The sequence below is a fragment of the Serinus canaria genome, chromosome Z (genome assembly GCF_022539315.1).
Source record: "Serinus canaria isolate serCan28SL12 chromosome Z, serCan2020, whole genome shotgun sequence".
NCBI classification, from domain to species: domain Eukaryota; kingdom Metazoa; phylum Chordata; class Aves; order Passeriformes; family Fringillidae; genus Serinus; species Serinus canaria.
The window spans coordinates 28,669,353-28,687,016 of NC_066343.1; the positions used below are offsets into that span (position 1 = coordinate 28,669,353).

Here is a 17,664-nt window from a genome sequence, read left to right on the forward strand (position 1 = left end):
GGCGAAATGCAGAGCTGAACAGGGAGGAATGTAATAAAGCACAGCAAGAGCACTTGCATCATTCTGCAGGTAAGCAGGAGCAGCTCCACACACTGGCACGTGCTGGGGACTTGTGAAGCTGATAGGCAGCTTTGCAGAGAAGCTCTGTGAGGTCCTGCTGGACAGTAAGCTGAGTTTCAGCCAGCAGCACTGCCCTTCTGCAAAAATAACCAACACTATCCTCAGCTGTGTTTAGAAGTGCATTAAGAGCAGCCCAGGGGAATTTGTCCTTCCTGTGCCCTCAGCGCTGGTGAGGCCATGTGAGGAGTGCCAAGTCCAGTCCTGGACTCCCCAGCACAGACAAGTTCTGGACACACTGCAGTGTTCCAGCACAAGCTCAGAGATCTTGCTCTGAAATAGTGCTGCAGCATGTCCAAGAGGCAATTCCTGATACTGCAGCTTCACTTCAGTGCCCCCCTGCAGCCCACAGCCACCTCCTCCTGGGGAGGGATGCTATTCAGCCCAAAACAAGGGTGATCTGCTGCTTCCCACTGCAGGGCAAACAAGGGGGCATCATCTCCCTGCTCTCCTCTGCTTGCAGCTCCTTGAGCACACCAAGGGTACAGCCTTCCAAGACGAGAAATAAAAAGAGAATGACAACTACTGTCAAGGTTTTATTCTGCAGTTGACAGCTGGCCTGGAGTAGAGGGCAAAGATGTGAAGTGCTGTGTTTCTAAATCCAGCAGGCAAGCTAAGACTGCAGGGCTGTGTTTTACTCTGTCTTTGAGGTTAAGCAGCCATAACACCAGAGTTGCAAAGACGCTGCAGGCTCTTCCACACTAATCTGCCTGCTGCTGCCTTTTTCTAAGCTTTGGTGTGAGCAGTGAGACTGTATCAGCCCGAGGAGGGACACAGTGCCTGCCCAGGCACTCTCACCAGCACAAGGTTCCTTAGCAGACCAGGAGGTCACGGTGTCCTGATGACATGGCAGATGCACAAAGTTCCCAGCACAGTCCTCCTCCAGCAATTTCCACCATTGTTTCTCCTTACACTGGCCCAAAATATGCTACAAAAAAAAACATTTAAAATTACATCTCAAATGCAGCCATGAGCATTTCTATGCCCCAAGCTGTAACTGATCAACAAACTGCTGCATGAAAGACAGCTCCAAGGACACGAGCACAGGTGATGGTTCTTCATATTTTCATCAAAGCTCCCATGCCCATGGGAATCAGAGCACTGAACAAAAACAACAAAATGAGCTTCAAAAAGAGCTACATACTTGAGCTGGCTTCAGACCACACATTTGTTCCTGGTGACAGGGGATACCCAGCATCATGACAGTAAGTGTAATGGGAATTTTGCTTGAATTGTGACCTAGCTGGAGGTTGCAGCTGCCATCTTGTGCTTTGTCCATCCTGCTTCAGTCTGCTAAATCAAAATCCTGTCTTCAAATAGAAGGATTTGAAGACAGGATTTTTATTACCAAATTTGGTAATAACACATTAAACCCTCCTCATGTGGAATATCTAAAAGAGCCTGGTCAGAGTTGTACTGCACAAGAGGAGAGTTAGGACTGCAAGACAGCAGCAAACACCTCACAACACAGAATGCATCCCCAGCAGGACTGAGTTTACTCAAGGCAACTCATGCAGCAATTCAGAACTGAGTGCAATTGCCACCCCTTTGTGGCATCAAGGGCAACTGGGAACAATGTAAAAAGAAAGGGCCATCTGCATAACTCTGTGTACAACCCACCTACTAATGTAAGGCCACAGCTCAACGCAGGCAAAAGAGACAGTAGGTGACACTCCTTTCTGACCTTGATTGAGCTTAAGTTTCAGTCACTTCAAAAACACAATAATGAAACAACAACCTCGCATGTATCAAAATGCAAAACTCTAAATATATTTATTGTTCTGTTATATTTGCTTTTCATTGCACAGATTTGTTTTTTTTATCCCCATGTTCAACAGTATTTTACAAAGCTTTTAGGAGTTTTGAAACTGTTAGAATGATCACTCAATACTATTTAGGCACAGATCATGAACGCATAACTCCATTTCCTCAAGGTTTTTTCCAGTGAAAGATTAGTGGTTGCAGTTAAGCTCCAAATTTAAACACATTTCACAATCCACACTTTTACAGGCATACCGTCTAAAAAAGAAGTTTTGATTAAATAGTCTCACCAAAGCCTAAATAAAAGCACCTTCTTTTCCATGAATGCTGAAATCAACAAAACCCGAGGATAAGAACCATAGAGGCCAGCCATTTTCTATGCTAGTCAGTCACAGAATAACAAAGAAACAGTTCTCAAGAGGATGTAAAAATCCCCTGGAAAAATTACTTTGTAAATAATTTAAATCATTCATTTCATATTAAAATAGTAAGCAAAAAAAATGCAGTAAATAAAACACATCTGGTGACAAGGACGTGTCCTAGACATATCCCCTAGTTGATTCCATGATTTCTATGAGCCACAATGGAGGTGCACAGTTAAACAGTGTCTACTTGCTCTGCCTGGGTGTGAGACATCTCCAAAAGGTCCAGCACTGAGCCAGAGAGCTGGTGCTGAAGGGCACAGAGCAGTGTGGCCACAGGGCTGAGGAAGGCTGAGCAGCCTGGGAGGATGCAGGGGGCTGGACAATACAGCTGGCAAGAGGGAACCTGCAGCTGTAGACAGCTGCAGGAATGGGAGAAGGTGCTGGCAGCTGGGAGTGAAGAAAGCAGCAGCTGCAGGCATTAAGGACAAGTGATACTCCAGCAAGCCTGGAGGGCTGTTCATGACTGGCCACGGCCCTGTGATCTCACTGTGATTGACACAACACTTCTAGCACCATTGCTGAAACGCCTGCAGTGGGCTGGGGGCCCAACTCCCTGCTCATTCTTTTAAACCCTCTCCGCAAATTCCCCCACTGTCAACACTGTGCAGCTTTAAATGCTGCTCTCAATCTCTGCTGGCCCCCAGTGGACTGCAGCTGGTCTTTGGCAGAAGAAGGGAAAGAAGGCCACTAACTCACATGACACAGAGACTCTTCAGCTTCTCTGGCAAGAACTAGCCCACACCATGACAATTTTTCAAGCAAGACATCCAACACCAACTCTCCTCTTCCTACCACGAGAGTGCTGGCCCTTGGCACCCCCAGGATGGGACTATCCCCGGCACCAGGTCAGGGCAGCCAGGACCTTCCCGAACCACCTGGGGCTGGGCCAAGCTGTGAGGTGAGAGGAGGGGTGCATAAGGGTCACTTTGGAGCTAGAGGTGCCTCTGAAGCTCAGCAGAGTGGACTCCCTGAGCAAGGGGACAGCAGCCACAGGAGCCACATCACTGGGCCCCAGGGCAAGAGAAGAAGCTGGTAGCTGCCTTCAGTCTCCCAGTCTCCTGTCATGTGGAGGGGCAGCAAAACAGGTCATTCCTGGAGCTTAACATGTAACTTCTCCAGGAGCAGAGGAGCAAGGTTTTCCAAAGTCTCTCACTAGCATTAATACGCAAACTTCTGACACTGGTGAGCAGGCAAGCAAGGGGAGCCTGAAGAAGCGCAGCAGTCCATCAAAAACCGTCTGGTGATAATTTGGGAAATGTGACCACCACAAGCCAGGGAAGTCCATGCTGCCTGAAATATCAATTCTGCCCCCAATAAAAAACCTAGGAGGAGTTATCTGCAGGAAATGGAGTCTGCCCCTGTGTCCAGGGGTACAAACAGCTGTAGGCCAGCAATCCCATTAATCATCTGTGTGTGTGCAAAGATTTCTGAGCTCCAGCGACAGCTGCTTAATTTGGATATCTTTCTGGATTACCAACTCACGTAGTCGACGGATTTCTTCCTGTTGCCGGTAATACATCTGTAAAAGCTGTAAGAAAACACATATTTATTTACTTTACACTGAGAAAACATAGGTTTAACCTGACAATGCCACCCCTTCTGAGAGAAGAATCTGAGGAGGAGGCCTTCAACCAGCAGAGAACATCAGCAGTTCTCCTGTTGTCCACTAGACTGGGTTGTGACTGCATGTGTTTCATAGGAAGCATTTATTTATTTAGTATTTAGAGTCTAAATTCCTGGGCCTGGCACATCTCCTTCTCTGACCTTGGACAAGTCCTTTTTCTTCCTCCAGTTGGGACTAGCATTATCTTTCACTACGCGTGCAGCAGAGCACTCAGCTCTGCAAGGGCTGCTTCTGTAACCTTAAGGTGCCAGCCTAAAACATGTAGAAAAATATCCTTTTTCACACCACAGGGAAATTGAGATGTGGAAATTCCTGCCCTATCAAGGTGCAGATGCTAAATTCTTGCAGAGATGAAAGGTAGGGGAAGAAAATTATTCCGGGGTTTCTAAAAGCAAACAAACTGCATGTACTTGAAAATGTCCCTGAGCTGCCAACAGTGGGAGGCTGACAAATCACCACAGAGATGCACCACTGTGCCAGCTCTGGTTTCTATATTGTGAGGTGGCTTCTCATTATTAAAGAGAGATCGTGGAGCTGCCAGGATCTTTTCCAGCAGCCAATCTCAACAGCACTGCACTAGTAAGTTTTCCCTCAACAGTGAGCTGCAGGTGCAGATTCTTTCCCACGTCAGGGTCCACAGTACAGTCAGGCAGTTGAGACTACATGGATGCACCAGAGTACACCCACTCGTTTCACAGAAATCTCTGCTGCCTCACCAGGCTTGCTGACTGCAGTTCTCATCAAAGGGTTACCCTGCATAAACCCCAGAACCCTGAGGTCCCAAGAACCTCCTTGTGCCCAGCCAGTCACCAGGCAGGTCTGTGCCACAAGAATGCCTAGGAAGTGGGAATGCCGACTTCCCCCTCCTTTCCAGACCCCCTCAGCTGGGGTGCTGTTGGGCTGTATTTCTGCTTCCCTTGTGGCAGTCAGGGCAGGCAGAGTTTTAGCCACCACAGAGAACAAAGAGCTTGCACTGACTCAGGCCTGCAAAATAAACCCTCCCTGAATTACCACCGTGTGAATGGCATTCTTTCATCATCTGGCTTTGAGCTTAGGAAGTAGCCCCAACACTTCACCCCAGACATTCATACCTCACTTTCAGTTTTTGGTGGTGGACACTCAAACATGTCAAAGCCATTGGAGAGGCACGTTTGTTGATTTTCTGGCAGAATCTCATACACTTTCAGCCTTTTTCTGCTATGTTCAATCTCTCTTGGCTTCTGCTTGTCCTTCACTGACAACCTTCCTTGTGATTCCTGTTGCTGGCTCTGCTTGGTATCTTCAGTGAGGGACTCTTGGTCAGGCAACTGTGGTGGGGACATCACAGCTTCAGAGCGTGGTCTCAAGGATACCAAGAGAGGCTCTAGGGAGGGAGGAGACAAGTGAGCACTCCCAAACCACACTTAAAAATCAGCGCTAAGCAATTTATTCTAACAACCAACTCTAACTATTTCATTCAGAGATAAACATGGAGGCACCTGACCAGAGCAGCTTCCAGAATTTACAGCCAACAAATTATTTAAACTTTCAGCCATATTTACTATGTCTCTCCTTTTCCTTTTTTCCTCTTTCTCTGGCAGGTAATGGGCCAGAGAGCTGGCAGCAGCTTACCCAAGCCCTGAGGAGCATCACAAATGACACACAGACAGTCAGAAGGCTAACTGGCATAAGCACCTCCCATCTTTACTGAACTGCTTCTTTTCATACCCTGGTCAATACAGGTGGACCTGACTGGTCATTTAATATATTTCACCTGATTGGCTAATTAACAAGATGCTCATTTGTAAACAATCTTGTGAGAATAACAGGAAAACAGATACTAGAAAAACACCATCTGCAGGTTGTTTTTAATAATTGTCTATAATGGTTTATCTCCAGCTCCCTAAAGTCTCCCAGGCCAATCCTGGGAAAACTTATCTAGCTTTCTCAGTCTCTGACCAGGCTATCACGTCCACAGGAGAGCTGAAGGGCTGGGGAGCTCTCCATGTACTGACCTTTGTCAATCCCAGCGAGCCAGTCTGCTGCTGTCAGGGCCGGTTGGGCTGCTGCAGTCAGGGGGTAGATATCTTCCTGGTACGATTCCGACTGGAAGCAAACAAAAGTCCAGAGTAACTATGTCAGTGAGATTTTGGCTTAAAGAGGTCATACTGGATTGTGTTGGAGAAATGAATTTATTCCACTTCAGCACAGGGAGTATAATGAGCACTCATCGGCAGGGACATGAAATCTTTTCACCTGCTCTGGAACTCTCTGCTCCTCACCTGAACTCAGAAGATTTGTACCTGGAGGCCTAATTTAATTCATGCTGGTAAGGTCTTCTTCAGACTGGGGGAGGTTAACATAGGCTAATTCAACTCCCATGAAATCATGTTTCTGAGAATGAATACATGGATACAAAGGACAGACAAGTCCCAAAGTGTCAGCTGGTTATCAGCCGACAGAAACTGGCCAAGGAGATAAAGCTGGAGGAACATGCCTGGTTGGGAGTAGCAGTGAGCATTAGTTCTCCTGTGTCACTGAATTCACGGAACTTGTACCTTCTTTTTATAGTCTACTTTCTGGAAGTACGGTAGCACAGTACTGACATTTTCCGTGTACCTATGCCCACACAGTCACACAGGAGCTACCTTGGCTAGCTACAGATTCAAGGCCTGTTTCTTTCTCTAATGACACCAGCTCTGAAACTCACTCCTACATCACCCTCAGTGCAACGGGTCATGCCTCACATGCTGCAGAACAACTGTCTGTAACACAACTCCACCCAATGGGTAGAGACCCATGAATTCATAGTTTCTGTTTTACCAGGGCAATTCTTCTTTCTTCCACGAGGAGATTGTTATGCCACCCAACATCAGCTCCAACCCCTCCCCCTCTTTTGTTGTTATGTCACACAAATTCTATTGGAGAAGTTTACAGACAGCTAGCAGACCTGGCAGCATGTCTTGGAAAGTCAGATATTAAACAGAGTAAACTCCTGAGTTACTCTTGAGTTACCAGATAGGGTTTGTTGGCAGAGCTGCCCCAGAAACAGGCCAGCTTGACCCACGTGCCATGAGAGAGAAAATCTCTTGTTCTACCTACTCTTGTGCCCCCAAGAGTTGCAGAGAGGAGGCAATGCCCTCATCTTTTCACTGATATTTGCGTCAAATAAGAACATGATCTGAGGTCGACTTACCCGTCGAGGCACAATCATGGAGATGGGCTCAATCAGGCTTTTAGTTGGAATCAGTTTGTAGAAACGGAAAATTTCACAAGCTCCCACATCAAGACCTCTCTTTGGCATCATTCCTGGGGGAAGAGCATGAAATAAATGGAGTATAAATCTCCTTAGGAAAGTTAATATCATCAGCCATGTGAAAAGGATCAGCAAACAATTAAAGAAGCCATAGCATCAGCACCACATCATCATGGATTGAGGTCTGCATCCAAAACTGGCTCAGTGGCACAAATGACAAGACTAAATATTTTTTTTCTGTCAGATCATGTTGTTACATACATGCATGAGTTTCATGCTAAGCCTCCTGTTCCTTATTCATTCTATTTGGCTCCAAATAGAATGAGCAGAAGAGAGCAGAGCTGGCAGGTAATGCCACAGGATCTGAGTATCAGGATCACTAGGAAGGGATTTCAGGATGCCTAAACAGAAAAGCTCTACATGGCTGAAATACCTTCCAGGCAAGTATCCTCCCCCCAGTGCTGTCCCAAAACAGAAATGAGAATGAGAAGGGTGTGAACATCGATTCTGTCCATTTTTGTTTAGGGACTGGGTAAGCTACACATGGTCTCTAAGTTACCTCATAACCTCAGTGGGTTTCTCTCTCATTAGCTTGTAGAGTTCAAAGCTAATCTCTTAAAAAAAAAAGATTCCCTATGCTTGTAGACCTTGCTTTGTGGCACCCAAGCTTAATTTTCTACTAATACCCAGTGACTTCATTAAGCAGCAGATTCTACATGAAGGCCTGTTGCACTTTACATTATAAATTCATCTAAAAGTGAATCTAAACTCCATTCCTCCACACAGTTTTTTGTTTTGGTAATATGGAAAAGTAACATTTGTACAACAACCTTAGCAGTATGCTTGATCAGCTCAACAAAGCAAGTTAGGGAAGTAGACTTGATTCACCTTTTAAAAACACCTCTACATTTACTTTGCATGAAATGATTTTTAAGGAGACTGTGACAATGAGGAATAAGGATGTTGTACTGGAAGGATTATAAAAACTGAATAACAAGGAGATGCTTACAGCAAAGTTTTAAATAATATCTTCCTTTTAATTTTTTTTAAGGCAACCTGCAGGCACAAAATTCAGTGCTGCCAAATATCCATACCAATGTTCTATATGAGCAGGAGTGTCCACAGATAGTGCGGAGGGGTGCTAATGATCCTAAAAACATGTACAGGAATATGACTCAGAGTAGACCAGACAAGGTTCAAGAAAGGGTTAACAATAAGGTCTGAGGGCTGAAAGCTGAATTCTGTGACATGAATTAGTTAAACAGTGGGGAGTACACAGACAGGTTAATAAGCAAGGGCCTCCAAGGGAGGAGAGGTGACTTAATCACATAAGATCTATTTCTAAATAGGAAATTTCATTAAAAAAGAAAGTAGACAGCAATAAAGTCTGAAGGCATTAAGCTGTGAAGCATCTGTTACCACAGAAATCACAGAGTGGGAATGATGGAAATAGAGCTCAAAGGCAAAAATCTTGAAACGGATTGACAAATGGCAAGGAGCATTCTCCCCTTTTAAATCCAGACTATCCTCCTTTCTACCTTGACTAGGTATGTGAGAGGAGGTGAGCAGTGACTGGTAACACTGCCCAGCCCATGCTGGTCAGAAGGGCTCTTTCCAAGCTCTAACCCTGTAACACCACCTGTCATATTTGGGGGAGCTACACCAAGCTGACTGTAAGTGCCTGTAAACCTGTGCGGAGGAACCTGACCCATTCTCTTTTCTGAACAGCATTTTGGATACTCCTAGACTCTGGCAGCCTCCAAAATGAAGAAACCACAATCCTCTTGTAGCATTAGACATTTTGCCACTCACCAATCCCCTTCTGTGGTAAGTGAGAATGATATTCCATCAGGTAGTTCAGGTATGGTTTCTCAGGATTTATCTCATAGTACCGTATGTTTCCATCACCCTAAAGGCAAAGAAAATCAACATCAGCCAGACTCTGCTGTTCAGCCTAACAATCTGAGAAGAATCCCTGGCCCCAAGAAACCATGCAGGATCAACAATGAAACAAATTCTTATCCTCAAATTCCTATATGGAAAGGCTAGGACCCAGTTGTGTACTTCTCCACAATAAACATGGTACATCTGTAAAGGAGGTAAATGTGGCCTGATGACAAAGCACCCTCTGGCCCTACCCCATCTGCTCATTTCCTTAGGTGAACATGCTTCAGGATCATCTTTGACCTCAGTCTGTCACAACACAGACTGAGAGCAGAATCAAACAGGCCAGCACTTCCTGGTGTGGAAAGCACTTACCTTTCCCACCACATAAAGCATGTGTGTGTCAGAGTCATAGACAGGAAACAGGAGTCCCGAGGAGCCATCCAGATCCTCCTCCAGTAAAGGCACAGAAAGGTCATTCTGGGCAGGACACAGGAAAAAGAGTCAGCTGCAATCACCAGCCAGTCACCCCTAGTGCGGGACACCTCACCTGAACCCCACCTGGCCGTGGCATGTGAGCACAGCTCTGTAGTGACCCACAGCCCTGAGCAGGGGGCCGTGCACAGACTGCTGCAAAGCTGTGCAGAGAAATGAGAAATGTGGGTGAGAAAAGGGGGCTCTGTCCCAGTGCTTGCCTGAAGTTCCTACCACTGTAACACCTCAGGTGTCTGATGGCATTTCAGGGTAAGAAACATTGCCTGCCTCTACGAGGGCCAGACCGCAGGAGATGAGGGGGCCTTCAGGGTACACCTGCACCACTGGTGTGAAATTCACACTGAATTTTACTCATGTTCTCTCATGTTTTCACGACAGTGCACCGCCCACAAGAGCAGTCTGCGTTAGCCAAGCAGTCTCAGCGCGGCACAGTGGGAAGGTGCCTGACGGAAGGACAGGACCTCCCGCTGGCCTCCTGCAGGTCTGCCATGCAGGAGGACACAGCACGCCGCTCCACATGCAAAGCTCTCATGTCTTGTACAAAGCTGTGTCTGCACTGCTGGAGGGAGTGATTTTGGGAGGACTGGCAAAGCAGACTCTGGTGTCCTATGGCTGTCCATAAACACGTATTTAGCATAGGGTTAACACACATTTTCTCCTGCAGAACTGACCAGCTGCAGGCTGCAGTAAGCCAGAGTTTAGATGCAAAGACAAGTGTGGGCATGAGAAAGAGACCTGCTGGGAAGACTCTGTGCCAATCCTAGCTCCTAAAGAGGCTTTACATACCTCGCTCCACAGATCTTTCCACTGTGTTCTTAAACCAAGCACCTAGAACCCAGACATGACACCCGTGAAGTGTCACAGCACTGCTTAGCCTTGTGGAAAGCCTTCAGACAGCAGCATAGAGCTTTGTCTCTCACGTGAGCAAAGAAGCCATGTCCAAACATAGCCAAAACACAGCAAATTGTAGGCCTGGTCTACCAGCTTTGTGTGGCAACAAAGCGTGACAACACTACAAAGAGACAAAAGATTGTGCTGCATGGTAGTTGATGCACAGGGACATATTTTGATGCTGACAAAGTAAAAATATTTCACTGCACATGAAAGGGTAGATAAAAGCAGCTGTCCTGGCAGGAGATCAGATACCTTGGAAGTGCCCAGTTAATCACCACCTGAGTGCTCTACCATCAGGAATCATCAGAAATCAAAAACACCCAACACACTTTTCTTCTTTGAGGGCTTCATCTGAGTATGCTGTGTCTAAAGCTCATTTCTCTTTCCAGGACCAGTTTGCCAGTAAGACCAGTAAGAGCCAGGTTAAGTCAGAGCTACAGTCACCACAAGGTCCTTTGAACAATTTCTTGTAGTGGGCTGTTGTGTTTTAACTCAGTCAGCAACTAAGTACCATGTGGCCATTGGCTCACTTCCCCTTGATGGGATGGGGAAGAGAATCAGAAAAAGGCAAACCCATGGCTGAGACACAAACAGTTCAGTAATTGGAAAAAAAAGCAAAATATAGAACAGTTACAATTGTAATGAAAAGAAATGGGAGAGAGAGGGATAAAACTCAAGAAAAATCAGTGATGGACAACACAACCACTCACCACTCACTGACCAATGCCCAGCCAGTCCCTGAGTAGCAATCCATGGCTCCTGACCAAGTCCCCCCAGTTCAGCATGATATTCTATGGTATGGAATATCCCTTTGGCCAGCTCAGATCAGCTGTCCTGGGTATCCTCCCTCCCGGTTTCTCGTGCACCTGCACACTGGCAGAGCGTGAGACACTGAAAAGTCTTTGACTCAGGGTAAGCACTGCTTAGTAACACCCCAAAATGTCAGTGTGCTTTCAACACTAAATCCAAACCACAGCCTTGTGCCAACTACTGAGAAAATTATTTCTAACCCAGCCAAAACCATGACATGGGCACAACATTCACTTTGTTCTCTTAGGGTCCTATGTTGAAAACTTCTCCAGAAACTCAGTTATGTCTCACACCAGTAAGGCCTACCACCCTTCAGGGATCTGACAGATCACTTCTGAATTCCTGTTATAAATCAATTCTTGTTTATGTGGCAGGTGGAAAGTAAAAGTGACAGCAAAAGAGAGAAAACAGAAGCTGGTATGGTTAAGATTTTTGGTCCAACTCACTTGATCCCATAATGCAATTTGCCTATTATTCCACCGAGATGTTCCAGTAGAAAACAGCATTTTCATGTTTCCAAGGAATAAGACTTTATTGACTCTGTGAGACTTGTAGCTTCCTTCCTGTAGAAGAGAAAGGACACTGCATGAGTACAACAACATCTGCTGCATAGCGACATTTCATGTTACCTGACAACTTGCCTTCACCCACATCTGAAAGATCTGCTCAGCACAGCTGAACAACGGTGAGCAGGATTTCACAGGCATCTGAAAATAGTGGCCTAAACTCTTCAGGATCATCCCCAAAATGTCAACAACACATCATAGAATATTCTGACTTGAAAGGAACACACAAAGGTCATCAAGTCCAACTCTAAAGCAAATGGTCCACAGAAGGACTGAATCCACAATCCTAATGTTATCAACACCCTGCTCTGATCAGCTGAGCCAATCTCACCTCTCTAACTATTCATTCACATATTTGCAAGACAGCAGTCTTTAGCAGTTCCAGGCAGGGCTTTCTGTGTACACAAACCTCTGCAAATAGCTACAAAACACAACCAGCTGCACCTAGCCAATAAAATCCAGGCAACAAGAACAACCACGCAGACACTTATCATTGGGACAAACGTACACTTGCATCCACCTGTCCACCTGATCTCTACATTCCCTCCCATGATGTCCCTCAAAGGACTGCAGGAGGTACCTATGAAAACAATACAATCCAAGTAAGGTTTCAAGGAGCAAGGAACATGGTATCAAGATACAAAATCCCTGTTTTCAACAATGACAGCAAGCTTTCCATGGAAAATAGAAGGGAACAGCACCAAATAGTGCCTTGGGCAATGCAGATGCATTGTCTTTTATGGCAATGAAGCTACCCAGGAGAGGAAACCCTCCAAGAGGTGAGATCAGATGGACTGTAAACCTCTGAACCCAACCTACCTGTAGGACTGTTCCAGCACGAGGGTCTATCACACGTATCTTTCTGTCCCTGCAAGCAGTGGCAAGGAGACTGCCATTTGTGTTGAATGACATGGAGAGGACCACATCTTTGTGAGCATCAAGGATCTTCACTGGCTTTGAAAGAACTGTGCCCAGGACACTGAGGTTCCAGATCATTATCTGCAGGAAAAAAAAATTTAAAAATCAGTCCTTTGCTGCCTCACACCAGAGACTTTGTGTACTTTATTCACATCTTCGTCTTTTCTCTACATGTAGAGGTCTTACCATCATAAGGGATTGTTCTCCAGCACTTAAAATAATTCCTCATACTAACAGCAATGTATCATGCATCAGCTAAGAATGTCCAATATTTTAATTTCCTTTGAAAACACATTTTGTGCATAAAAATAGACAACATCAGTGCATATACATGCAGTAGCACAAAGAAAAGTGGATGGCATTGCATGCTGTATGCAGTTCAGTATATGAGAAGTGCAGAGTAAACTGAAGTTCATCAGAAGGCTGGAAAATTAGACAGTCCTTTTGGCCTTACAGCAATATCCTTTTGACATGTTGGTCACCATGGAATTTCCCGCTGAAGAAAGCTTCCAAGCTCTTCAGTACCATCTTAGAGCTTGAAATTAAAACAAATTTCGAAACACCAAGTCAAACAGGCTATCCTAGGAGCACAGACCCACCTTGTAGTCATAGCCAGAGCTGAAGAGGATGTCATCAGCCGTGGGATGCCATTCAATCAGACCGACTCTTCGACTATGCCCAACAAGCTCTTTCTTCGGAGTGGTAATGTTTCTTTTTAGCAACTGATTGGGGATGTCCCAGATTTTAACCTGAATGGCACAGCATAGGTCTTTGTGAGATTCCTGAGAAGGAGCTAATTCGGAATTTACCAATAGCTGTTAACTGCCTTGAAGTTACTATTCCCTTTCTAGTGAGTAGGAATGCAACTGGCTTTTCTGAGCGTCTGTCCTTGTCATTTGTGTCTTTACTATTCTGTGGACCTGAAGACCCCTCTTTATGTTCTGTCATCAGACAGCAGTCCTACCAGGGTTTCTTTAAATTTGGCAATCCAACCTTTAGACCTGTCAGCACAATTATGAAAAGTTATTCCCAAGGGGAAAAAATAAACCACTAATGTTGCAGACCTTGCCTCTTAACTGTACTGAAGCCACTCAGCACTGGAAACATGCTGTCTTGTAACTGGCCCACCTACAGCTCTGGTTCCTTCCAGAAGGATGCTGCATGAAGACAAAAATGCTCCGTCCTCCTGAGGTAGAAGAAAACAATAGCAGAAACCAGCAAGAGGGGCTGAACCTACATGGGTATAAAAGGAGTCTTTCTCATGCTAACCCTAGAAACACAAATATTTAGGATGCTAACAGATGATTAATACTTTGCCTCAATGAAAATTACTACATTTGTGTCATAATTTTTCTATTTCTTAGCCTGAAGCAAAAGCGAAATGCTCTTTGGAACATAGTTTGTGGAAATCAGCCACAGCTGCCCAAGTGTCTCTCCTACTGTTTGGTTGATGAGGATCACTCCTTTCTAAGACAAATAAGAAGCAGACCCAAATTCTGGGATCTGGAAAACATCATAATCACCCTCCTCAGCAGTGTTTATCCCAATAAGGAATCAAGCCCACCAGAAATGTAATGGCTGTAGAGTCCAGCAGTATCTACATGAACTTCTACAGTAGTTAGAGAAAACGTCACACTTTACAATCAGACTGACTGACTCCTTACAGTTTCAACAGCTGTCACTAAAGAAATGGGGCTGAGAGACTAGAAAAGGGGAAAATAGGTTGTGTTCATGCTGACAAGAACTGCCTAGAATGAACCACCCACTCCCCGTGCAGTGAAATGGCTGGTGATAAAAGCAGAGAAAAGCACCTGGCTGGAATCTCAGGTTGCATTAAATGGCAGAAATTGCGAGTTCTTTACTGTGCAGAATAAGCAGGTCTTGGACTCAGGCCTGCAGGGCAAGCAGGGACAATCCAAGCTTGAACAAGCTGTCTACCCTTCTACCTCTTGAAGAAAGCCTGATAAAATCAAGTAAAAGGCAGAGAGTTGCCCCTCTAACCAGAGGGCAGCAGAACTTCAACAAGTTGAACTCTTCGTGCCTGGTGATTTGACGTGAAGAACAGAAGGGGTAAGAGGATAAGCTCAAACTCTCAGCTGCTAGGCATCTGCATAGGGCTCAGCCCTAAGCCCACCTGAAACCGCAGTGAGAACTGGAACTCGCTGTTCACAGAGCACATACAATCCTTCTCACACCCAAAAGTACCATTCCACATAGCTCCAGCCCTACACCACAAAAGATAGCTGTAGTGCTGTCAGATAAAAAATTGTCTGCACCTGGCAGGCTAACACAATGCCTATTCTTCAAAAACCACTGGCCTGTGGAACTGCACGATGCCCATTCCGTAAGAAGAAGAACTGGAAAACAACCAGCCCAGTAGTGCCAACTTTTACCACTTGAGTGGGAGGTCAAATATGACTTTAAGAGTCACTGACCATCAGGGAGGACCAAAGAGATACCCAGGACAGAAGAACACATGTGTAAAAGAGAGAGAAAATATGTTGCTGATTTGAGGGAAATTATAATTATATGTATGCTTATTCAGGGAAGAATCAGTGACTATGTACATAAAATATAGTACCTAAGCAGGAGTTTCTTCTGTAGTCAGCATGCATGATATTTCAGAGGAGATATCCCCTCATACACCCAGCTAAATAAAGAATGTCTGCTCTTTAATGCTAAATTAGTGTTAAGAAGCTTTTATTTTTACCGATTTTTGGTTTTAGTGCAAAGCAAGCTGCAGAAAGGCTGGTTAGCAGTCAAGAAACCTCTGAGAAATGTGGGAGAAGTGAAATTTCCATTTTCTACTCAGAAGCTTGTAGCCTTCCTCAAAGGGAGGCTCAGCCCAGTAAGAACTTAGATGCATCCTTGCATACAAGTCTTACCTGCACAATGGCTTACTGATGCTCAGAAATAGAGGAGAGTACCAGGCTTTTAACAACAGACTGTAAGGAAGGCCCAGTGTCCAGCCCAGTGGAAGTGGTGGACACCTCTGTGACCCCCAAAAAACCTTTCCCAAACTTCTCTTAAAAGAGAGGAAATATTGCTCTGAAGATGTCTCAACAGTATGTCCAATCCGAGCTCTCCAGAACAGGAAGGTTAAGTACGATGCTGGCCCCACAGAACGAGTCCAACAGCAGACAAGAGATGAGAAGGAAGCAGTAACACAGCAAATCTGAGGAGAGCTCGAAAGAAAATATTTTGTTCAGTCTCTGGCTGCCCTTCAACTACATAGCATGAAGGCACGGAGAAGATGGAGCCAAACTCTTTGAAGGTACAAAAGGACAGCATCAAAGGCAATGGATGAATATGGCAAGATGGCAATGCCTGGAGATCAGAGACATCCGTTTTCCCTAGAAGGATACTCAACACCTGGAAGAAGGACCTACTGAGGCCACAGGATCTGTAGCCTTAGAGATCTTCACAGCTCATCTGAACAATGCTTGGAGCAACCCAATTATTTCAGTAGGGCATGGACGAAGTGATGTCCAAGGTCCAGCTATGAGGCATCAGGACAGACAGTCACACCAAGAAACACAGTCTGCTGTCCTTGCTACTTAAGCAGGCAGGGAGGAGATATCTCTACACCATGTCACAGTGCAGAGGATCCCTAAGATACCCTTTCCTGGTTCTAGGATGAGGATGGGAGAGTAGTAAAAAGAGAGTACAGTCACAGACAGACTTCTTGGAACAACTTTTGGTACTGAGACCTGTGACATGCTCTGTGTTTCCATTCTTTAGTCTGAGGAATGATTCAGGGTCAAGTTTCTGGAGAAAACTGGCAAGGAAAGATGGGAATAGTGCATCCAGTTTTGCACCCCTCAGTGCAAGAAAGATGCTGGAGGCCCACCAGGATGCCCAGGAGACTGCAGCTCTTTGCCCTGTTGGTAAAAGCTGGGGTAGACGGGCCTGCTCAGCCTGGAGAAGAGACAGCTTCCAGGCAAATTGATAAAAGCTTTCAATACTTACAAGACTACTGAGAAAATAGAGCCAGGCTCTGTCTTGAAATGCACAGTAGGAGGACAGGATACAGCAGTCATTAACTGCACAGGAAGGGAAAAAATTCCCCATGGGAGGAGTGAAGAACAGGAACAGGTGCTCTGCCTAGAGAGGTGGTGAAAGAAACCTCCCTTTCAACATAAATACTTCTGTGATTCTCTAACTGCAGTGGGATGTTTTGAAGATTGTGTTCATTTCTCATATGAGGCTCAAAAGAGTGGCCAAGGTGGTGCCCTCTGCCACAAGTCATACCCTGCCATACCTCCTGAGATAGCATGAAAGCCTGGCATACAGGTTGGAAGATACAATAAAATCTTCACCATCAGTTCAGAAACTGACAGAAGCCTTAAAAAAAAAAAAAAAAAAGCCAGAGGAGTAGACAAACAAGCAAAGGCAAGTCACTAAACAAGAAGGACAATCAAAAAAGCTTATAATGAAGAGTGACTTTTTGGCAGAATGAAAACAGCAGAGCATGTGAACCAAGCCAGGTCTGGAGAAAAGAACAGGAGAAACCTCCCTGATGCTATGGGGCAGAGTGAGAATAAACCCAGTGGGATCTCTCGTGGGATCTCTGGAAAAAAGCATGGCAGTTAGTCAGACACCCTCACTATCAAAGACGTCAACTTCACACTTTTTACAAGACCTTTTGACAGTGACCTTCCAGCAGGGAGTTAGGAGCTGAACTGTCACTTACAAACATGACTCGAATCTTTCAATTGCCACAGTGTCTGCATCTTAACCACACTAACTTCAGCCAAAGCACCCACTGCAGAACTGTATGATGCATATTCCTCACCACAACTGATTCAGCATGACTTTACAGACCAGCTGTCAAGTGCAGGAACAAGCTCAAACTTGCTCTGCGGGGAGTTAATCTGAAAGAGCTGGTCCAGATAATGTTGTGTTAAAGCTTTTTTTAAAGTAAGACAGAGTTTC

The 17,664-nt window shown here is 45.3% G+C and overlaps 1 protein-coding gene across 2 annotated transcripts in view; it reads right to left on the reverse strand.

Moving 5' to 3' along the window:
• Positions 1 to 1,825: 1,825 nt before the first annotated feature.
• CORO2A (coronin 2A) overlaps positions 1,826 to 17,664 on the reverse strand; it is a 57,446-nt gene continuing 41,607 nt past the window's right edge. The window contains exons 4-12 of one of the 2 annotated variants that reach the window (XM_030237406.2): positions 13,329 to 13,478; positions 12,631 to 12,810; positions 11,692 to 11,808; positions 9,422 to 9,526; positions 8,975 to 9,071; positions 7,103 to 7,215; positions 5,922 to 6,012; positions 5,019 to 5,290; positions 1,826 to 3,831 (exon numbers count right to left, since the gene is read on the reverse strand). In XM_030237406.2, the coding sequence (XP_030093266.1) occupies positions 3,703 to 3,831; positions 5,019 to 5,290; positions 5,922 to 6,012; positions 7,103 to 7,215; positions 8,975 to 9,071; positions 9,422 to 9,526; positions 11,692 to 11,808; positions 12,631 to 12,810; positions 13,329 to 13,478 (1,254 nt within the window). In that variant the 3' untranslated portion in view covers positions 1,826 to 3,702. The remainder of the gene's footprint in view (positions 3,832 to 5,018; positions 5,291 to 5,921; positions 6,013 to 7,102; positions 7,216 to 8,974; positions 9,072 to 9,421; positions 9,527 to 11,691; positions 11,809 to 12,630; positions 12,811 to 13,328; positions 13,479 to 17,664) is intronic. The other variant, XM_030237405.2, reaches the window with a different exon arrangement.